The sequence below is a fragment of the Jatropha curcas genome, chromosome 3 (assembly GCF_041381405.1).
Source record: "Jatropha curcas cultivar XTBG-Jc1 chromosome 3, XTBG_Jcur_1.0, whole genome shotgun sequence".
NCBI lineage: Eukaryota > Viridiplantae > Streptophyta > Magnoliopsida > Malpighiales > Euphorbiaceae > Jatropha > Jatropha curcas.
Genome location: NC_143153.1, coordinates 9,175,404 through 9,194,670, shown reverse-complemented (window position 1 = coordinate 9,194,670; position 19,267 = coordinate 9,175,404). Strand labels below are relative to the sequence as shown.

At 32.0% G+C, this 19,267-nt stretch overlaps 1 protein-coding gene across 1 annotated transcript; it reads left to right on the top strand.

Moving 5' to 3' along the window:
* The first annotated feature begins 17,239 nt into the window (after window positions 1-17,239).
* LOC149497496 (GPI inositol-deacylase C, putative (DUF1218)) lies at window positions 17,240-19,086 on the top strand. Its single transcript, XM_089718716.1, has 3 exons — window positions 17,240-17,549; window positions 17,656-17,861; window positions 18,701-19,086. The coding sequence occupies exons 1-3, from the start codon at window positions 17,451-17,453 to the stop codon at window positions 18,882-18,884; spliced, it is 489 nt and encodes a 162-aa protein (XP_089574842.1). The 5' UTR covers window positions 17,240-17,450; the 3' UTR covers window positions 18,885-19,086.
* The last annotated feature ends 181 nt before the right edge of the window (window positions 19,087-19,267 follow it).

Below are 19,267 nucleotides of genomic sequence, written 5' to 3'. Positions count from 1 at the left end.
AAGGACTGTCCTAAATTTGCTATTTGGCTTGCAAAGAGGGAGCTGCCTCAACTACAGAAAGCCAACTGACGATGAAAGATACGTCTATGTGGGAAATGGCGATCCGGTTGAAGTAGAGGCAATTGGACATTTTAGATTATGTTTAAGTACTGGCTATTTTTTGGATCTTATAGATACTTTTGTTATTCCCTCTTTTAGAAGGAATTTGATTTCTGTTTCCTCTTTGGACAAATCTGGTTTTCATTGTTCTTTTGGAGACAGTGTATTTACTTTATCTATGAATTCAAAAGTTTTGGGTACTGGTTGCTTGAATGAATGTGATAATCTATATATGTTAGACATTGATACTAGTTATCATGAATCCCTGCATGTTACTACAAGAGGTACCAAAAGAAAGTTGAATATTGATAACTCAGCTGTACTTTGGCATAGACGTTTGGGTCATTTATCCAAATCGAGAATTGAGCGTCTTGTTTCTGATGGTATCTTAGATACACTTGATTACACAGGTTTGGATTCTTGTATTGAGTGTATTAAAGGAAAACAGACTAAACAAAAGAGACTAGGTGCCATTCGGTCATCCAATGTTTTAGAACTGATTCATACAGATATTTGCGGTCCATTCCATATTGCAGCTAAAAATGGCCAAAGATATTTTATATCATTCATTGATGACTATTCTCGTTATGGTTACTTATATCTCATTCATGAAAAATCTGAGTCTTTGGACGTGTTCAAATCTTATAAAGCCGAAGTTGAAAATCAACTAGGAAAGAAGATTAAATCTGTTCGATCTGACCGTGGTGGTGAATATTATGGTAAATATGACGGTTCAGGCGAACAACGTCCAGGACCTTTTGCGCTTTTCCTACAGGAATGTGGAATTGTCCCTCAATATACAATGCCTGGTACTCCCAGCATGAATGGTGTATCTGAGAGACGTAATAGGACTCTTATGGATATGGTAAGGAGTATGATTAGTCATTCTACTTTACCAGAGTCTCTGTGGGGTGAAGCGTTAAAGACAGCAGCTTATCTTCTCAATAGGATTCCATCTAAAGCAGTTGCTAAAACACCTTATGAACTTTGGACTGGACGTAAGCCTAGTCTAAAGCATCTTCATGTTTGGGGATGTCCAGCTGAAGCAAGGCCTTACAAGCCGAATGAAACAAAACTGGACTCCAAAACTATCAGCATCTACTTTGTTGGATATTCTGAGCGGTCTAGGGGTTACAAATTTTATAATCCTACTTCTAGAACCTTTTTTGAAACGAGAATTGCAACATTTTTTGAGGATGTTGATTTTGGAGGGAGAAATAAAGAAAGAAACATTGTCTTTGAAGAGGAACCAAGTAAGGATGATTCGGTTCTCATTCCTTTTGTTGTTTCTGATAGCGTACAGACTCCAGTTGCTCCTGTCACTATTCAAGATCCAATTCAAGACAATGCTATTCTTCCTCAAGAACAAATTCAACAACCTCAAGAATTAGAGTCTGTTCAAATGCCTTTGAGGAGATCTACTAGGGAGAGAAGAAGTGCTATTCCTGATGATTATATAGTGTTTCTTCAGGAACATGAGGATACTATAGACATGATAGATGATGATCCAGTTAGTTTCTATCATGCCATGCAGAGTTCTGACTCTCATAAGTGGATTGAGGCAATGAACGAAGAGTATAAGTCTATGCAAGACAATCAAGTTTGGGATCTTGTTCAATTACCTGAAGGAAAGAAACCCATTGGTTGCAAATGGATATTTAAAACCAAAAGGGATTCTCAAGGTAATGTGGAAAGATATAAAGCACGTCTTGTAGCAAAAGGCTTTACTCAAAAGGAAGGGATTGACTATAAAGAAACCTTCTCTCCAGTTTCTTCGAAGGATTCTTTTAGGACAATCATGGCCTTAGTTGCAAATCTTGATCTTGAGCTTCATCAAATGGATGTTAAGACTGCGTTTCTCAATGGCGACATTGATGAAACAATATATATGGTGCAACCAGAAAATTTTGTAATTGGAGATCCAAAACATCTGGTATGCAAATTAAAGAAATCCATTTATGGACTCAAGCAAGCTTCTCGTCAATGGTACTTTAAGTTCAACCAAGTAATTGTCTCGTTTGGTTTTGAGGCAAATGCTGTTGAAAATTGTGTGTACCATAAGTTTAGTGGGAGTAGGTTTATCTTTTTGGTCTTATATGTGGATGACATACTTCTTGCTACTAATTGTAAAGTCTTGCTACATGAAACCAAAGTTTTTCTTTCAAAGCATTTTGAGATGAAAGATTTAGGTGAAGCTTCTTTTGTTTTAGGGATTCAGATACATCGAGACCGTTCTCGAGGTATTCTTGGATTATCACAAAAGAGCTATATTGATAAAGTGCTCAAGAGATTTAGTATGCAGAATTCTAGACCATTGGATACCCCTATTGCAAAAGGTGATAAATTTAGTAATCAACAATGTCCAAAGAGTGAACTTGAAATTCAGGAAATGCAAAAGGTTCCTTATGCGTCAGCTGTAGGAAGTCTTATGTATGTTCAAGTTTGTACTCGTCCAGACATTTCTTTTATAGTTGGCATGTTAGGTAGATATCTCAGCAATCCAGGAATGGATCATTGGAAAGCAGCCAAAAGAGTCATGAGATATCTTCAGAGGACTAAGGGACATATGCTCACATATAGGAGATCAGATCAGCTTGAGATCATTGGGTATACTGATTCTGATTTCGTTGGATGCCAAGATAGTAGAAAATCCACATCTGGCTACGTTTTTCTATTGGCTGGCGATGCTATTTCTTGGAAGAGTGTGAAACAAACTCTAGTGGCAACCTCCACCATGGAAGCTGAATTTGTAGCATCTTATGAGGCATCCAATCAAGCTATTTGGCTGAGAAACCTTGTCACTGGGCTGCGTGTAGTAGGTGGAATAGAAAGACCACTGAAGTTGTATTGTGACAGCAGGTCAGCCGTTTTATTCTCCAACAACAACAGGAGCTCTTCTCGATCAAAACACATTGAGATTAAGTTCTTGGCTGTGAAGGAGAGGGTACAGAGTGGACAGATATCCTTAGAGCATATTGGAACAAACTCTATGATTGCGGATCCGCTTACAAAGGCAGTGATACCGAAAGTTTTCCATGAGCACACCGCTCATATGGGTATCGTTTTGTTTGAGACTGTCTAGTTTTAGTGGGAGTTTGCTCTTTATGCATACATTATGTTTTTGAATGCTCTATTTTATTTTGGATATGTTTTATTATGAAATTTTGTTGAGTACTCATTTTGGTTGATGGTTACACTCTGTATTATTATTATTGTTTTGCTTGATCTCACTTTTGTTGGTGACCAGTTGGAAACAGACATGATGATCACATTACATGTAGTTTTCATGCTACACTTCTATAATGAATCTATGTCATTTAGGGGTATTGGTAATGTAGTTGATGATGAACTTAGTTATGAGATCTATGGCGAATGTTTCTTCAGCTCTTTATCAATATAACTAATGGACGAGATTGTTTTTGGATACCTTGTATGACTGCGTTTGTTGAGCTCATTTTGGTGTATGTATTTTATTTAACATATGTTCGCCCAAGTGGGAGATTGTTGGATTTAATTTTCTATTGTGGGCTTAATATGTAAAATTAAATATGTACAGCAGTCCAATTGTAAAGTCAATTTCAAATGTGGTCTTGATTGTGAATAATTGACTATTGAGGTATCAACTAATTATAGATATTAAGTGTAGAGACCATTATATAATTCCTATTTCGTTAAAGGACCGAAATAGGAATTGTACTAACCCTACAGGTATATAAAGGTCGTGGTCCCCAGAGGAGTTGAATACGATTCAGTTTTACGTTCCTTTTGTATTGCTTCCGCTAAATCGATTCTTCAATTCTCTGGAAGGCTGCAAACCTAATTTTATACATCAAGATCGACGAACAACGATGTCAGGTACGCAACCTTTTCTTATTCAATCTATTTTGTTGAATCTAGTGGTTTGCACGATCTAGGTTATTATTGAATTATTTGAGATTAATTCATAACAATAATAGGATTAAAAATTATCGAAATGACTAAAATTATTTCTTCTAAAAAAAAAAAAGAACAATAAATTCTTAACTCTAACCACTGTGGGATAGGAATTTGTAAAACAGTGTTATGTGCTAATGTTATTTTTAAGAATTCTCCATGTGATCAAATGCTTAATTATATTGTTTCAACATAACAGAACCTATGAAGTATGAATAACTAGAGAATATCAATTTAGCAAGTAAAAGATTCAAGGTTTTTCTCAGGCTTGAGTCTTTACTAATTTAGTTAATATTATTTGAAGTAGAATGATATCATTTCATCTCATTTGACTCCGTTAAGTTATCTCAATATGGCAATAATCATGTTATCATAACATGTTCTTTCCTTTACACAACCTATCTATCTATACTATATATAAAGGTGGGAATGAGAGGGAATAATGAGCTTACATACAATAACCTTAATGAAATTTTTGAAATCCTAAAATATCATTTCGGATAATTGATAATAATTTTAGTTTATTAAGTAACATGAGTTTTTAATAATTGATAAATTATGATATTAAATTGTTAATCAATTAATTTTTTTTCAATAAATTTTAATTAATTGATTTAAAAAGTTTATATTCAATTAAATCTCGGTTACATTCAATTATTTCTCAATTTTAAAATGAATTAATTTCTAAATCAATCAACAATCATATTTATCTTTAATGGTATCCAGGAATATTTTAAATACATGTAATTATTTATTGTATTCTAATACCGGAGTATGTCCTTAACTTTTTCTTTTAACATTTGTGTAATTTGAATTATTATATATAAAAATATAAATATTTCAAATACACAAGAAAAAACCATGAAAAAATAATTGACGTATTTTTAATACCAAAATAAATTTATTTTCTCAAAGATATAATATGGTTGGATATTTGATATAACACGAATATTTAATATAACACATGATATTTTCTTTTAAAAGAAAAATAGAATGAGCATATTATTTTTTCATAAATATATATGATAATGAGACATTTGAAAATTTTATATTTTATTTTATAAATTTATTTTTTAAATATTTGATTATATTTTTGTTATAATTTAAAATATTTTATTTGGGAGAGAGATAAAAAAAGAAAATAAATTATATTTTTTATAATAAATTTTCAAATAGAATGAATATACACAATTAAGTCTTTCAAAATTTTTAAATTTTTACTTTTAAAATTTATTTTTAAATAAAATAAACATATATGTGTGTAGGATGACAAACATTTAAAAATTTATGTAATATTTTATTCTTATATCTGTGTATCTATATATATTGAAATATATTCATTAGGCGATATTGTAGTTATAATGAATTTTAGACAAATGACGATATAAATTAAGCTGAAATGTGTGCGTATATAAATACTCCTGTTTTTTAATTAATCGTTTTATTCACATTAATCTTATTTGAAATTTTATTTTAACACTATAAAAATTATAGAATATAAGGTAAAAATTATAATCAATATTTAATATTAAAAAATAAAAATGAGTATAAATAATAAGTAAAAAAAGACATAAAAAAAATTGAATGAGTATGAATAATGAGTATAGTCAACGTGCAACGCACGTCATAAAAAGACTAATAGTATATAAATATACGAGTATTAGATAATTACATTATTGTCATGTCTGAGCTTAAAGTTAATGTAATTTAACTTTATTAATAACATAAATGAACAACTTACATAGAAAACAATTTTAAATGGATGTCATCGATTTATTTATATCTACATGAATATACAAAAGCATAAGCCAATTTATTAATGTGGCGTAGGGTTAAAAGAATTATTTGCTTAATTAGAATTAAATTATATCTCATTTAAAAAAATATATAATGATTTTTAGTTAATTTTTTAATTTAATTATCTCATAAGTACTAATTAATATTATGTGGTTAATTGTTAATTCACTTAATAGTATTTTAAATTTTTACAAGAGTTAAATAATTAATGGTATTCCATTAATGATAATTGTGAATCCTGAATTAATTAGTAGCATCAAACTAAAAAGTTTTTTATGTTTCCATTTTTTTAGTAGGATTGATTTTGCATGATATATATTGGAATTAAATTAGAATTTAGCATAAAAAAAGCAAACTATACAAAGCAATTATTCGTAATGGACAATTGAAGTTGGCAAAATCAATTGGGATGAATGCTTTTTTCGTTGAAAGTGATAGCTCCTAGGATTTCACGTGACTCATCTTAACTCTATTTAATTTGTGTGATCTAACTTAATTCAGTGGACGTTTAATAATAAGTTGAATTGTCTGAGTATTTTTGTAATGATTATGACGATGATGTTTAGAAATTTAATTTTAATATTATTCTTGAAATATATTTATAATTATTTTAACTCGATTTAATATGGCAATCAAACTCCATCAAATTCAATTCGATGGGTTTGAAGATATAATGGGTTGGATTAGTAAGTAATCTTTGTAATGATTATGACAATGAAGTTAAGAAATTTTATTTTAATATTGTTATTAAAATATATTTATAATTTGTGAAAATTATTGTATAATTTTACTTCTAAGTATATGCAATTTTTTTTTTGTAAGTTTCCTTAAATAGTTATATTTGATTTAAAAGTATTTTATTATTTATCATTTATTTGATCCGTGGATTTACATTAAATTCATATAAAATCAATCCATTTATAATCTGCAGATTCATGCATTTAATGAATTAGATTGCGCGAAAAAAATTATTAACTCATACATACGTGTTAATTACTTTAAATCAATAAACCCGATTCGTGTGCAACACTAATAGCTCCATCGTGATTAAAATGATTAAGGGAGAAGTGACTTTTGCTGATGGTCTTTCTTCTCTCATATCTTTTATCAGCAACTCCTTGGTGAAGGTTGGTTCAAGATGTCAACCACATTTACAGGAAAGCAGACCGATGTGTAGTTTGCTCAGTCTCCTATGATGAGTCTTTACCTTTGGGTGCTCATGTCCTTACCAGTAACTCTACAAGTTTAAATGATTGGATTTTTAATTATTTTTGTGGAGTAGCTTACTCCAGGTTATGCTCTTAGAGGTTTTATTCCTCCAACTTTTGTAACCTATAATTTATTATTTTTCAATAATGCTTTAATGTATATTAACATATATATGCATATATTACTAATATATAATGTGGTTTTATATGTTTTAGTCCAGATTATATTTCTAATTTTCATCAATTAGGAATCAAATGCATTCTTTATTATTATCAATAATAAATTTTTTAAAGTATATGACATTTAACTCTAACGAAAATTCTTGTTTAAAAAAAACTATAATGAAAATTCTTAAAAAAAATTATTTAGAAGTTCAATATATTCTTTCTCGTTGTAACAATAAATTTTTTAAATATTAAGTACAAAATCAATATAATCAATCAAACTAATAATTTATTAAGAATAATAACTTTATTAAATTTAGTTATTTTTTTTTCATCATAATTCTTATGTATACACACATATATGATGTTTTTTTCTCTTTTTGAAAGATATATATGGTGTTAATTCTTAGCTAGACAACAAGATTTCTAATAGTTAGAAATCACAATAATTATAGTCCCACGTGCTGTGGAGGCTAAACACATATTTTCTTCAAACAAGTTGTTGATGTCATGTCCAAGTGTTGTTATTTGTGTATTGTCCATTTTACCCTTTCTTTTGAATAGAATTATACATACTGTCCTATTACACTACATATACATTATGTTATAGAACTGTCTAATCGTGGCCCAACACAATTATAGAATATGTGCCGTGCTGTGGAACGAGTCGCGCCATCTATCATTGCTCTTGTTTCTTTGATATTCGGAGTGTAGCTACTTCGTCAATGTTATTGCTCACAACTCAGGCTTACCCTATCAAAAATGTTTTGCAGACAAGATAGGAGCATCACCCATTATTTTGAGGGGCTAAACCATAAAAAGAAAAAAAAAAAAAGAATACTTAGAAACTTTGTGAATTGTAATAATTTCGGCTTTAGTTCACTTACACTCCAATTTTTAACATTTGTTGTAATAACATTTTAGTCAAAATATTTGAATAAAATATAAAAAGGAGATTCACCATCTATACCTTGAATAGTCCAACAAAAAAATGAATTAAGTGAAATGGTATGTTTCACATTTCGTAACGAGCAGATGTTCCGTTTTGGTCATTTCTAACCGCTCTCTCTCTCTTGCGAGCTGTCTCTCTGGCAAGACATAAGAGGTAGAATTTTTTCCTTATTCGGCTGGTTACGATAGTTTAAACGAATTTTTAATTGGTGATCATTAGGCTTCGATTTCAAATTTACTTGTAATTTTCTCATTGGCATTGTTGATTTAATTTAGTTAAATTCTAAAAATATTAAATTAGTTGCCTTGATTATTAATGTTGGTTGAGTTAGAAGTGAATATTAAAAATCCCGATTTATTATGTATGATGGATAGTGGAGATTTTATTGATTGACGTGGTTACAGGCTCGTTAACTAAATAAAAAAAATATGTAAACATGGAAATTATGAATCCAATATTGAAATTTAGAAAGCTTAAGGATCAACTAAGATAATGTATTCTGTCCCTTCCATTGGTATCAAAAAAAAAAAAAAAAAAATTAAAATAATGATTTTTTTTCATGTGTTTAGTTGTTAATGGTTGTTTATTGTGATGTGCTATTACCATCATATAATTAAGCATATGGTCATGTACGGATTAGGCACATTAAATAAAAATCCTCATTTTATATGATCGTGTGAGATGAGAGAATTATCTAGTTCTACTTATTGAATTGAGGAGCTCAGCCCTGTCTCAAATACTTTTTTTTTAGAATTGCATACAAGTTTTGTGCTTAATTTATGTTTCTCTGCAATTAGCCATAAGAAAGAGTTTGAAGAATATCTATAAAGGCTATTGCATTTAAGAATTTAATAGATGTAATATTTATGTCTTAGATTGTTATTGCATTTAAGAATTTAATAGATGTAATATTTATGTCTTAGATTGTTTTACAATTAAGATAGATATATGTATTAAGATGTACATTATAGAAAATTGATGTATGTTATTTATTTAGTAATGTGTACTACAGTAATGTGTACGTTATAGAAAATTAATGTATGTTATTTATTTAGTAATATGTACTACAGTAATATGTGTGTGTGTGTGTGTATGAGAGATAGGCCTTGTGAGCCTTCACCTAGGATAAGATAATTAATGTTATATGTTGAGCCTAGAGTCAGTTTGTGAACAAAAATATTAATCTAGCTTGGTTGAGGTTTACTATCCTTGGAGGCTTTAAGCCCTCTTAAGTCCTAGTATCGATTTAGTCTAAGACGACGGTTTGTGATACTAACAATATGCAATGTACATTCTAAAAAACTAATACATCGTAAAGTACTAATGACGAATGAGAATATTAGGGTAGGAAAAAAAAGCGACAGTGATTTTTAATAATGACAATTTACCTTATATTTTGATTAATGTAAAAATAAAATAAGAAAATATTATTTTGAATAATTTTTTATTTTGACTGTATATATTATTTCCTACTTGAATATAAATTTTATTGACAAAAATGTAAATCAAAGTAACTTTATGTTTTTCTAAAAAAAATAATTGTAAATTTCCCACAAATTTAAATTAAAATAATTATGACTATACGAGGGAGTTATATCATATTGTCACTTTAGGTTGTTCTATTTGTATCTGTTATCAATTATTCTAACTCCGAGAGAAATATAATATAAAATTTAGAAAAATTTTAAAAATATATAAAACAATTTAATTTTAATTTCAATTATCAATACACATTACTTAATTTTAGGAAACCAAACTAAATTTAAACCCTGGTTCCATATTAATTTTTTGGTAGGTCATATGCTTTGAGTAGCATGAGTTTTTTTGTCTCCCTGTTCTGTTAAACCCTAACCCTAGAAACTAAAACCACAACCATCTATTGTCCCTTTTGGTTTCTCTATGCCACTATGTCTTGAATAACCTATTGTTACGTTCCTCCTCGTTGGTGTGTCATGCAAGGATCCTTGGAACCTCGTTTGACTCGTTCATAAACCCTATCATCCACTTGTTCCTAAACCCTAAACTTGTTTTCGTTCCAACATGGAACAATCAATGGTTGACTTGTCTTTGCTAGATGAGGAAGAGGACCCTTTCCAAGTTCTGGACCATCAACTGAACATCCAACTATTATAGGAGTTTTGCTTTATTTGGAGTTTTCATACCATGAATGCTATAAACTTCCCTTCTATGCGTAATACCTTTGTCGAACTATGGCATCCACTTGGGGGGTAAGTATTAATGAAGTGGACGTCGAAAGAGTGCTTGAAGGAGCTCTCCGGCACTTTAATAAACACTTGCTGATAACCCATCGTTTAAAGGAAGGGCAAGATGCGTCAGAGGTGCCTCTATTGCATGTTGATTATTGGCTATAGGTGCACGATCTCCCGCTTGGCTTTATGACAGCAGCTATGGCCAAGTTGTTTGGGGATTTTATGGGGAGTTTTATTAATTATGATGCAAAAGCTCTGTCTTTAGGAAGGATGAATTTCATGCGAGTGCGTGTACAGCTTGATATCAGATGGCCTTTGTGGAGGCGAAAGAAGTTAATAGCTCTGAATGATGATGTTTTTTTACATGCATTTTAAATATGAAAGATTTCACACATTTTGTTATATGTGTGGCACGCTTGGGCACTCTGACAGTTCTTGTGATATGAAGCTACATTTGAAGAAGGAAGATTGGCAATTGGGCTCCGATGAGAGGATAAGGGTTCCCTTGAGTAGGGAAGGGATGAAGATAAGCTCGTGGCTGGTGGATGCTTTCGGGATGGCTATGTTACCTTTTGGTTCACAGGCTATGGGATAAAATTCTCGCAATACTGAGAGATACACCACACAATTTTCACGTTCTTATTTTTCAAATGACACCATTCAAGGGGACATGAACTAATCTGTCCTAGGGAGATCAGTTTCTGGGAAGCATCCAGTTTGTATAACCACCGAGAAAATCAATTAAATGGAGGATGAAGGTTTTACCCAGCTTGAGGATAATAAGAAGAGACCCTGGAACAAGAATACTATTGCTTCATTAGTTTCTTTGAGTGAGGATTCTAGTGGAGCTCTTTCACCAATGATATCGGCTGGTCCAGGACACCAGGACAGGTGTATGCAATGAAAATCCTAAGTTGGAATTGCTGAGGTCTTGGCAACCCTCGGACAGATCGTGCAATCAAGGAGTTGGCCTTGATTTATAAGCCAGACTGTATTTTTCTTATGGAAACCCTTGTTCAAGATAATAGAATTCATGAGCTGGGGAAGGTGATGGGGTATGTTAATTGTTTTACACTTTCATGTGTTGGAAAAAGCGGTGGACTTGCCTTTTTATGGAAACAAGATAAGGATTTTCAAATTTCAAGTTATGCTCAAAATTTCATAGACAGGAGCATTGCCTGGGGAAGTTTGAGAGCTCGGATTATAGGTTTTTATGAGGTGCCTGATAGAAACAGGAGAAGGGTTTCGTGGAATTTACTTAGGGCCCTAGAAACCGAAATAACGGCCCATGGATGTGTATAGGGGATTTTAATGATTTATTACATTAGGATGAGAAAGAAGGTGGAAATGTTCATCCTTGTCATCTCTTGTAAGGCTTCCGTGAAGTTGTTGAAGACAACTTACTTTTTGAGATTCTGATTGTGGGAGCTCGTTTCACCTGGGAGCAAAGGCAGGATCAAGTCCTGATAATTAAAGAAAAACTTGATTGAGACTTGGCAATGGAGGATTGGTTTAACATTTTTTTGGATGGTCAGATTCGAGTTTTCACAGCCCCAACACCAGACCACAAACCTATTTTATTCCAAGATAGTCTTAACAGTTTTAGAGGAGCTGGTAATTTTTTTTGATTTGACAAAAGTTGGTTAATGGAAGAAGATGTGGGGAGGTGGTCAAGATGGGTTGGACTAGTGTAGGTGGACCTTTGATAATTCACAAGACTAAGAGCTGTACTTAGGCCTTAAAAAAATAGGGTCGGGCAAGGTATAGGGAGAAAGAAAAAGGCTAATTATGACACTTTTAGAGTAAGAGTAGGATAATATGGACCCTAACAAAGTCAATCGCCTTCGTCAAGAATGGAATGAGATTTTGGAAACATAGGAAGTTAGGGCAAAACAGCAAAAGAAAGTTTTTTGGCTTTAGAACAGTGACAAAAATAACAAGCTTTTTCATGCATATATCAAGAGGAGAAAGAATAATAACAAGATTAGGGGTCTAGAAAATAATGAGGGGGATTGGAGGAGATTGTTTGCTAATATTTTGCTGATCTGTATTCCACAGACTCTGTGGTTTCATTAAGAAATCCTGGTTTGATTCGTGAGAAGCTGCGACGGGTGGATAATGATTTTTTGGAGGCTCTGTTGACTAATGTAGAGATTACAACGCTATTTTCTATATGCACCCCGACAAATCACTAGGTCCTGGTGGTCTTAATCCAACATTTTTTTCAGTGCTTTTGGCATATTGTTGGAGATGATGTTGCTAGAGCTTGTAGAGAGTGGCTTGATGGAGGTACTTTTTCAGATTCTCTTAATGATACCCTTATTATGCTTATTCCAAAAAATAGTAGTCCTAAGACGATTAAAGAATTTAGACCCATTGCCTTGTGTAATGTTCTTTACAAAATTCTTTCGAAGGCTTTAGCTAACAAGTTGAAAAAAGTGTTAACCGATCTTATTTCCTTGAGTCAATTGGCCTTTGTTCCGGGTAGACTGATTCAGGATAATGTCTTAATTGCCTTTGAATTACTTCGTAGTATGAAACGGAAGTGTTGGAGCAGAAAAGGAGAAGTGGCTTTTATAATAGATATCTTAAAAGCATGTGATAGAGTGAGTTGGGAGTTTGTTAAGAGTATGATGGGGGGGATGGGTTTTTCTTCAAAATGGATATCCTGGATGATGTTGTGTATGTTGTTTGTTAAATACTTTATTATTTATAATGGGGTTTTGGTCGGGCCCATTGTTCCTAAGCGAGGTTTGACGCAATGAGACTCTCTTTCACCTTACCTGTTTATTTTATTTTCAGAGGGGTTATCTCTCCTTTTTGAGGAAGCAGAGAGAAAAGGATAGGTTCATGGGGTTAGGGCATGTGTTAAATGTCCTCGAGTTTCTCACCGTCTTTTTGCAGATGACTCTTTCTTTTTCTTCCAGGTTAATAAGCGAGAAGGGGATAGAGTGAAAAGAATCTTGAGTGAGTATGAGGGCCTCGGGGCAAGCAGTCAATTTTAATAAGTCAGGTTTGATGTTTAGTTTGCATACGGATAATAATGATAGAGACTTAATTTCTAATATCCTAGGAGTCTCTAGTTCTTTGGGGGAGGGGAAGTACCTTGGTTCGCCCTCGTCGATAGGAAGGAAGAAGAAAGGGGTGTTTAACTATATTAAAGATAGGTTCAGGGGTAGAATTAATAATTGGAATAATGAATTGTTATCGAGAGTAGGGAAAAAAATTATGTTGAAATCGGTTGCTCAATCTCTTCCATCTTACTGTATGAGTGTCTTGTTGCTCCCTTTATCTTTTTGTGATAAGTATCGAAAGGTCATGAATACGTATCGGTGGGGTAATAGAAGGGATGAGGTTAAAAGTATGCATTGGTTTTCTTGGTCTAGGATGTGTCAAAGCAAGCGGGATGGGGGTATGGGTTTTCGAGGTATCCATTGTTTTAATATTGCTATGTTGGGCAATATTAAATCTAAATATTTTCCATTGGGGAATTTTTTAGATGCTACGCCATGTAGTAATCCTAGTTTTACATGGAAGAGTGTTGGTTCATCAAAAGATATTTTAAAACAAGGGTATCGGTGGAAGGTGGGAAATGGAGATAAGATTAGAGTGGCTTTGCACCCTTGGGTGCTTAAGGAAGATTCTTTATTGGTTGAGGATGGGATGAGCTTTATAGAACCTACCATGCGAGTGCGTGATCGTATTGTGGGAGATCAATGAGAATGGGATTTGAATAAAGTTATAGACTTGTTTGGTGTTCGAGATATTAGAGTCATTCTTAATATTCCTTTAGGATGGGGGCAAGAAGATGACATGTTGATTTGACATTTTGAGAAAAAAGGAATTTATAGTATTAAATCGGGTTACTATTTGGCGATGAAGGTTTTAGGAAAGGGAGGGGAAAGAGTTCCAGGGGATTTTTGGAAGAAATTATGGAGTTTGGATATTCTCCCAAAATTTAAAGATTTTCTTTGGAGAGTGTTGAGAGGGGTGCTTCCAATTAGGACCAAACTCAATGAGAGGGGGGGTTAGAGTGGATAGGAAGTGTTGCTTTTGTGAGTTGGAGGAAGACATTAATCATATACTTTTAAGGTCTATCAAAGTTGGAGAAGTGTGGAAAAAGAGCTCTCTCAATTTTTCGACCAATAACATTTACTTTAAGAATTTATTTCTGCAGGTTTTGGATAGTAAAGAAGACATGCAATTGGAAATTTGTTGTGACAGCTTGGAAAATTTGGAAAGGGCACAACTATTTTATTTGGAGCAGTAAGCCGTTCCATGCCACCTCTGTTAGTTGCTCTATCCAAGGCTGCATTCAGGATTAGTATGTTGTACGAGTTGTTGCCTTGCAGGATTCTTCACATCAAAACAATTCATCAAGCAACACAGATCCATAGCTATTGGTTACCTCGTTACGGCAATTCGATTCTCACCATAACAGCAGATCTATGTTTCTTCACTCTGATCTTTTGGAAAATTTGGAAAGGGCACAACTATTTTATTTGGAGCAGTAAGCCGTTCCATGCCACGTCTGTTAGTTGCTCTATCCAAGGCTGCATTCAGGATTAGTATGTTGTACGAGTTGTTGCCTTGCAGGATTCTTCAAATCAAAACAATTCATCAAGCAACACAGATCCATAGCTATTGGTTACCTCGTTGCGGCAATTCGATTCTCACCATAACAGCAGATCTATGTTTCTTCACTCTGATCTTTTGTCCGTAAGTGCTCTCTTAATGGTCAGAGAATTATCAACGGCACAGGAGTTTTTTTTTCACGCTCTCTCAAACAACCTATACCATATGTGTTAGAGGTAGCCGTCACCCTCTCTTAACCTACGCTGTTGATTTCCTTAATCTTTTATAAGGCAGAGGAAGGGTATTAAAATCCCAACTGGTCCTTATCCATTAAGCCCAATAACCATCATCATGGACCACCTTAATTAGAACTAACATTAGTATGCTGTACGAGCTATTGCCTTGCAGGATTCTTCGCATCAAAACAATTCATCAAGCAACACAGGTCGCGTCTGCTTGTGTGGGGCTGCAACCCGTTCAAGGCTGGTAGGCTTTTTGTGATGGGGCGATACTCTCTCAACTCCGATTGGCTGGGATTGGTATTTTGTTGGAAGATGCAGAGGGGCAGTTTATTCAAGCTCTCTCAAGAATGCTCTATAGCTATATAGACCCGTTAATTGTGGAGGCTATGGCATTAAGATCATGTTTATCATGGATTCAAGACAAACACCTCACACCGGGCTACATATATATTGATTCTCGGAGTGTTATTCTTGCTTTATTTTTTCAAACTAGTAATTATCTGCTTTTGGTTCTGTTACTAGAGACTGTAAAACTCTTTTTGCTCATAGATCTAATGTGGCTGTTAAATGGATTTGGAGACAAGATAATATAAGGGCTCATTCCTTAGTAAGAGTCGCCTATAAATATGCTCATTTTTTAGAGTGCAATGTGATTCCACAAGAACTGTTTTCTTATTATTCGGGTTAATGAATTGACTGTTCTTTCTTAAAAAAAAAAAAAAAAAATTTAAACCTTAAACCAAACTATGGGAAAGAAAAGGAACTTGTCCCTAAACCATCTCCTTATTTTACCTCGTATATTACTATATAACTAATATTATATTTTATTGCACTACTGCGAAATTATTATCCTATATTAATTAGGAATTATAATTACTAACCAATTAAAGATTATATATATATACATATATATTGTGAATTAATATACTATTAAATTAAATTTATTTTGTTATCAAGCAAGTATTATTTATTTTTCCTTTATGCATATCGTATATTCATCTCTCACCATATTATTGTAATGGTTGCGGTATTAATTTTATTTTAATTATTATTAATTGATTTCTTTATATTAAAGAATAATGTAATTATCTATACAAATCTATATATTAACTGGTAATTCTATTAAAGAATATATGTAAATTTCACTTTATGTTTATGCATGCTTGATTTATCTTTATTATAATTTTTGTGGATATTATATTTTTTTTAACGTTATTTTTCATTGATGTTGGCTTCTAATTTGGCTGTAATTCACATATAATATTAGAATACTATCGGAACACCTTGTGATTGTTTTTCTATTGATTTTTATTAGTATAATAATAATTATTGACAGTTAAGTTCTTAATAATTTAAATTTGATGTTTCTATCAAATGAAGTTTATAAAATACACAGTTCTTTAATTTTATTTTTTAATTTCCAAACATTTTTTTTGCATGTTAATACTACTACAATTTTTCTTTATTCTATAATAAAATCATTTTTATTATTTTTATTGTTGAGAGATTCTATTTTTATTTTTATTTTGTTTAAAATAATATAAATATAGAAGAAAAACCAAATTGGCATTATTGTACTATCAAAGTAACAGAAAAAATAAATTTTCAAATATATATTCATAATTGTAATAAATAATATTACAAAAATTAAAACGAACAATAGTCATTTGTATATTATAGCGAATTTATATTCTGAAGATGTTAAAATCTCAGAGCTAAATATTTAAAGGGAGAAAGGGATAGATCATGCAATTTTTTAAAATGTACAAAGATATACCTCTATAATAAAATATTAAATAAAAATACTTAGCGTATTTAGTTAAATTACGAGTATTAACACTGTGAAGTACATTGTTTTTTTATTTTATTTTATTTTAACTATTCAATAGAGAAAAACTCAAATTGAAAAAACTGGTATTTTAATTATAAAAGTCAAAAAAATCCCAAAAGGTTTCCCACGGATGCAATTGCTACAGATGGCTATAACGTATGCTGGATGCAGTATGCACGCTCCTCTATGAGCTGGTTTATACCCTTCTTTTCTTGCTCCCCTATCAAAGGAATCCAAAGAAGACAAAGGATGAAAAGAAAAGAAAAATAAAGTTTTCCACTGTATTGGACAAAGGAAGCTTTTACTAAGTTTTTCCCAGCTAATAAATAAATAATCTCATCAATATCTCTGCTCACTTTACTTTCCCACTTCTCTTTATATTCCCTCTTAACCTCTCTTTCCATCGCTCCCTTTCTCATCTAAATCTTTACCATCAATATGGTTAAATTAGGAGGTCTTCTTGTTTGTTTGTTGATTGTTGCTCTTGATGTAGGTGCCGGTATTCTCGGAATTCAAGCAGAAGTTGCACAAAATAAGGTTTCAACTTAAATTCTCTGTGATGGAAGCTACTTTACTATCACTGAGCCAAAACCCATTAGTGCTCTGTTTTCTGATTTTCTTTTTTTCCTGTTTGAAACTGCAGGTTAAGCACTTGAGGCTTTGGATATTTGAGTGTAGAGACCCAAGCGAAGAAGCTTTCAAGCTAGGGGTCGCAGCAGCCGGACTTTTAGGTTTAGCTCATATTCTCAGTAACTTGCTTGGTGGGTGTATGTGCATTTGTTCTCAAGAAGAGCTTCAAACAGCTTCCCCTAGCAAGCAGCTTTCTTTTGCATGCTTCTTTTTTTGCTGGTATGCAGTATTTTCTTCTTTTTCTCTTTTTTTTTTTTCTCCACTTGGTAATTAACTCGAATGTTAATCAGGTATAATAATCCTTCTTTTTTATTTTTAATATTCGAACCGAACCTGAATTTAGAATTGAATCGAACAGATTCTTTTTGCTTCTATTGTAAGTATTTTTGTAGGTAGAACCAAGTCAATCAAATCAGAAATTTCAAAGTCAAACCAAACCGAATAAATTGATTTGATTCGATCCTTTTGACCAACCCGTAATTTACTCTTCTAAAGCTGAAGTATATGGGGGAAGGTCTTAGGGAATAAGGAATTAGGTTCCATAAAACCTTCAGGTTTAAATTTAGATCATTTTCCAAAAGATTACGTGGTATTTTAATACAATGTTGTATCTTTTTTTTAAATTAATAATTTTCGTTTATATATTGCAATCAGTAAAAAATAAAAGATTTAAATGAAATAAAATGTCTCATATTATAAAAATAATTCCTGAGTTATAATTTAATTATCAAATTCAGGACTCTGTGATCCAATTTAAAAATAAATGAATTTAAAGTGTAATGAGAAAAGTTTATAATAATTGATTAAAATGTAGAGCTCTTAATAAATTTTTCATATAATGGATTATTATTTCGCTTCGGATCTATTGTTTTATTTAAGTATTAAATTTATAAAAATAATTTTTTTAAATTACATTATTTTTTTTTCTCTCTATGATTAAAAATATTATTATTTTAATAAAAAAAAATATTGTTCATTAGTTTGTTGCATGAGCGTGTGTATAAACCGGATGTAAATATTTTGCTTCAATAACTTTACTCGTATGATTGACTGTCCAGGATAATACTCGCCGTTGGATTGTCCATGTTGGTGATTGGGGCTTTGTCAAATAATAAGTCAAGGGCTTCTTGTGGATTCTCACACCACCATTTTCTATCAATCGGAGGCATTCTGTGCTTTGTTCATGGACTGTTTTGTACTGCTTATTACGTTTCTGCCACGGCTACTGAAGAAGAAAAGTAGTGAGGTGCTTAGTTACCGCCGCAGGCCCTCTTATTTCTTCTTTTCTTTTTCACCCTTGTTAATTTTACTGATTAGTCTCTTTCATGCCAATCCTTATTCCAACCTAAACTTTGTAATGAAATCACAAGTATACCCTTCCTTCGTTTCTGTCATGAGACAACTAATTGATTAATATTAATCGCTAATACTTTTCCTTATTAAATTATAAAAAAATAATTACTCCCTCTATCTCATTTTGTTTATTTGTTATTCTTTTTTTGGATATTTCAAAATATTTGCAAGGTTTTTAAACTAATTATTTTTTTCATAATAACCTTAATAATTATTTATTAAATGAATGACTTTTATCAATATTTTAATGAGTTATTAAGGGTGAAGAAGGA

Excerpts from the sequence above, each read along its gene's own strand:
- LOC149497496 (XM_089718716.1), top strand. The coding sequence starts at position 17,451 with ATGGTTAAATTAGGAGGTCTTCTTGTTTGTTTGTTGATTGTTGCTCTT. Across the intron at positions 17,550-17,655 it reads CAGAAGTTGCACAAAATAAG|GTTAAGCACTTGAGGCTTTG; the intron begins GTTTCAACTTAA and ends TTGAAACTGCAG. Across the intron at positions 17,862-18,700 it reads GCATGCTTCTTTTTTTGCTG|GATAATACTCGCCGTTGGAT; the intron begins GTATGCAGTATT and ends TTGACTGTCCAG.